General features: G+C 35.0%; 1 protein-coding gene across 5 annotated transcripts; it reads left to right on the forward strand.

The window, feature by feature from the left end:
- Nucleotides 1–327: 327 nt before the first annotated feature.
- On the forward strand, nt 328–3,605 carry AIRP2 (RING/U-box superfamily protein). 5 transcript variants are annotated; one of them, XM_011020826.1, is made up of 6 exons: nt 328–660; nt 1,395–1,588; nt 1,760–1,910; nt 2,067–2,133; nt 2,279–2,510; nt 3,091–3,605. In XM_011020826.1, exons 2-6 carry the CDS (start codon nt 1,554–1,556, stop codon nt 3,302–3,304), a joined length of 699 nt encoding a protein of 232 aa, XP_011019128.1. In that variant the 5' UTR covers nt 328–660; nt 1,395–1,553; the 3' UTR covers nt 3,305–3,605. The 5 variants fall into 5 exon arrangements, 4 of the variants coding, with proteins under 4 accessions (XP_011019128.1, XP_011019127.1, XP_011019130.1 ...); XR_841625.1 differs by lacking the exon at nt 1,395–1,588 and having other exon boundaries at nt 329–660; nt 2,279–2,614; nt 3,091–3,430; XM_011020825.1 differs by lacking the exon at nt 1,395–1,588 and having other exon boundaries at nt 331–660.
- Nucleotides 3,606–4,144: the final 539 nt, after the last annotated feature.

Raw genomic sequence — 4,144 nt, forward strand, 5'->3', positions numbered from 1 at the left:
TATATATATATAAACACTTAACATGAAAATTGAAAACATTATTTAATTATCATTAAATGAATGGATTAAGAGGTGACATATTTTAATGTGCATTACCTTAGGGTAAGTTTGATAAAATCGAAAGACTTGAGACCCGACTGTTAATAGAATAATATTAAGGGGTTAAAATGAGCTTTACCCAATTAACCTGACGTAAAACAAACGTGACTGGCCAGTGAGAAAGCAGGAATCTCGGGGAGCGGGTAAGGTATAAATTTCGAGGCAAAATTAAGGGTAATGACGTAATTATGCTAAGTACAGTCTTCTTCCTTCAAGCTTCTTTGGTTATTAATGAGTTAAACTGATGAGAGTGACAATTACGTGTGCACCAAGCGAAAAGCCCAACGCAGTAACTCTCACTCTTCTTTCTGCTCCTTTATTCTCTCTCTCTCCCCCTCTGTACCTGCCTCAATCTCATAATTGTTCTTATTTTTATTGTCTTGGGTTTTCTTTTGGAGATGATTTAAAGGTTCTTATGTGAAAGAAAGAAGGAAAAATTTTTAATGGATGGTTTTTGAAGGAGTGGTGGATTTTTGGAAGAGAAATGAAAAGGGAAATGAGGAAATCGTTTAAGGATTCTCTTAAAGCGCTTGAAGCTGATATTCAATTTGCCAACACTCTGTAATCTCTTCTCTCCTTTCTCTGTATTTTCCAGTTTTTTGTTTGTTTGTTTGTTACTGAATTTGGAGAGATATTTTGGGATTTCTGAGAAAATTGTTTCGGTTTCTGATTTTATTTCTTTTTCAAGTTTTTTTATTTTATTTTTAATGACATGTTTGTTCTTGTCTGTTTGTCTGTCTGGTTCCTTTCTTTTTGTTTAGTGGGCTAAGTGGATTGATATTCTGATCAATGTGGATAAGGTATTTATTGAGCGGAAAAGTATAATTTTTTATTTTACCCCAGTTTAAATAGATTTCCTCCATCTCAGAAAATCAAAGTTTGTAAAGGAAAAAAGGGTAGAACTAGCTGTGGAAGTTGGTATTTTTACTTTTGACCCTTTTGTATTTCTGGTAATTTAGTTCTTCCTGTTTCAGGAATTTATGTCAATTAAGCTGTGAACTGGAAAAAATAATGATTAACTAAAAAAAAACTGTTTTTTCTGGGATTTCTCTCATTGAAGGTTGTTATAATGATGCTACTTTGTGTCACAGACATTTTCTTTGCTCTATGTTGGCATGATTCGTTCAAGTGTTTTTGTAACTTATCCACGGAAGAACTATCCAGGAGACTACATGTGATTTTTTTAGAAATTAGAACGCTTGATAATCATTGTTGATTGAGAGCAAATTGCAAATTTAAAGGATTACTGGGACAGTGAATAGACGGTGAATGTGCCCGTTTTGTCTTTTCTGTAGCCACGTGAGACTTCACATGATGCGGGTGTAGATGGACGAATGATACCGTGCTAGATGAATTGCTTTCTTGTTTGAAACTGGTTTCAGATTTTTATTATGCTCTGCATTTTATATCATATTTAGTATGCATATCAGTTTCTGTTTTAAACAGGCTTCTCAATGGCTCCCTGTTCTTTCCCTGGCCAAGATAGAAGGTTTAATAAGCTCAATACATGGTTATTGACATCTTTGTGGTTATGAAATTTTCTGCGTTGGACAATTTGTTCCTCAGAAACGAAGTTAGTGTGTGTGTGTGTGTGTTTATGGGGCTCTTTATTATGATGCCCAAAAATATGGTTTATTTATCTGTTTTACTTGTGATGCAGAGCTTCTGATTATCCCAGGGAATATGATGGTGCCTGCCTTCAAATGAGATTATCCTACAGCCCTGCCGCTCACCTTTTTCTTTTTCTTGTCCAATGGACTGGCTTTCACCTAGCTGGTGCCTTGGGATTGCTTAGAATTCTTATATACAAGGTGGTTTACATATTCTTTTCTAGTTTATGTGAAGTTGTTTATAGTGGCCAAAAGTTAATTTATGATTTCTGAACTCCCTTCTGCTTGCAAATTTTATTATAGTTAAAAACAAACGCTGCCTTATCCTTGATGTATTATTACCATGTTGAGTCGCAGGCTTATGAGGATGGAAAAACAACCATGTCTATTCATGAAAGAAAGGCTAGCATAAGAGAGTTCTATGGTGAGTGAGGTTTAAAGAAGTCAATAACTTTCAAGTGTATGAATCAAAATTTTAAAGCATGCTGCATTTGGTTTATAATTTATTTTCTTTGAACAAAGATACCAGCAGTCCAATCCATTCATCACCTTTTCTTTTTGTGTTGCAGGGGTGATATTTCCTTCTTTACTGCAACTTCAAAGAGGAATCACTGATGTAGAAGACAGAAAGCAAAAAGAAATCTGTGCAAAGTACAAAAAGAAAGATGAAATGGACAAAGGAAAGGTCTCTGAAATTGATATAGAGAGAGAAGAAGAATGTGGCATTTGCATGGAGATTAATGGCAGGGTTGTATTGCCCAAATGCAATCATGCAATGTGTTTGAAGTGCTATCGGGATTGGTAAGTTAACTTCCACACACCAGCAAGCATGTGCACATGGACACAGAAATAATCACATAGGAGGACTCAATCAGGGAATGTAACTTCTAAAATCATGCAGCTAGGTACTTTTTCTATTGATGCTTTTACAATATCCAGTCTATTTGCACAGGGGATGAAAATTGATAAATACTTGGTAGACTAAGTTATCGCTTTGATGTTCAAGAGGTTGGCGATTCTGTTGCTGCTTGACTCATTTCATTATTCCATAGAAACCACCATTTTATGGATCGATATTGAATGTAGCAATTTCTTTTGTTGTTGTTTTTCTTGGAAGTTCATTATTCTCTCAACATATAGAATTCATGTTGCTTGATCATTTGCTAAAAAGATCGTCCCCTGGCAAATTATTTGGTGCTATCTTCTTTTGGGGTCGTCCTTGTCTGCCAAAATCATCTTGTCAAATACGGCCAGGATCAGATAATTATGTCTAAATTCTCTGCTAGTTCATGTAAACGCCAATGAATCCTAGTGTGCTTTTGGTCCATGCTCACATTACAAGTTTGACTTCAAATCTCTCTTCTTGCTGTGGTTGCTTTAGGCGTGCTCGCTCTCAATCATGTCCTTTCTGCCGAGACAGTCTCAAGAGAGTCAACTCAGGTGATCTCTGGATCTACACCAGCAGAAATGAGATTATCGACTTGTCTTCAATCACCAGACAGAATTTGAAGAGACTGTTCATGTACATTGACAGGTTGCCTCTCATTGTTCCTGATCCAGTGCTTGTTCCTTACGAGCCCTGTTACCGGTTTTAGGGTCTGGAGTTTGTATAAAATTCTGGTTGGTTGTATATGATTCTTGCTTCTCTACTTACAGGAGCACATTTTAACGCTGTAAATACCTTCTCATTTTTAGCACGCTATGATTTACAAATTTATTCATTTAAATGTGTAGAAAATTCGTGCTGACGACAGGTACGTGGGGCTGTCTTTGCCCATTGATCATTGCACGATCATCCTTGGAAGTTGAAGGGTGATGCGGAGTTTTGATCATCCGGGCTTATGCAAAGATTAGTCTTTTCAAAATTACCTTGAAAATGTGTCACTGTTCGTTGAAGCAATTTCCCTCTCTCTCTCTCTCGTTCTGGTCTCTACTAGGATCGGTGCCCGTGGTTCTTTACTGGCCATATCAAAAAAAAAAAAAAAGAGCATTGTTTCTGTTTTTTTTTTTGTTTTTTTTCTTTCCTGCGTGATAAAATATTTAAAATGAAGATAAAAACTTGAAGAAATTAATCATCATATATGTGAAAAAGTATAAACAAATTTATTGTGATTTATTTGAAATAGCGGGCTAAGAGCAAATTGTTGTTCCCTTTAAACAAGGCTAAGAGCAAACTATTGTTCCCTTTAAATAGTGATTTGGTTAAAAAAATTTCAAAGTGTCCAATGATTAAGTTGTAAAAAAAATCAATGGTAAAGGATGTTGTCACATTACGTTAATCTAGATTAATATCTAGGTTTAATCTAGATTAACAGATTAACATATAAAATTTATAATTAGTTAACAGATTAACATATAAAATTTATAATTATCCTCGTATTAACAATTTAGATTAATATCTAGGTTAACAGATTAACGTATAAAATGTATTAACA

The sequence above is a fragment of the Populus euphratica genome, unplaced genomic scaffold (genome assembly GCF_000495115.2).
Source record: "Populus euphratica unplaced genomic scaffold, PopEup_1.0 scaffold46.1, whole genome shotgun sequence".
NCBI classification, from domain to species: domain Eukaryota; kingdom Viridiplantae; phylum Streptophyta; class Magnoliopsida; order Malpighiales; family Salicaceae; genus Populus; species Populus euphratica.

Excerpts from the sequence above, each read along its gene's own strand:
- AIRP2 (XM_011020825.1), top strand. The coding sequence starts at position 584 with ATGAAAAGGGAAATGAGGAAATCGTTTAAGGATTCTCTTAAAGCGCTT. Across the intron at positions 2,134-2,278 it reads TAGCATAAGAGAGTTCTATG|GGGTGATATTTCCTTCTTTA; the intron begins GTGAGTGAGGTT and ends TTTGTGTTGCAG. Across the intron at positions 2,511-3,090 it reads TTGAAGTGCTATCGGGATTG|GCGTGCTCGCTCTCAATCAT; the intron begins GTAAGTTAACTT and ends TGGTTGCTTTAG.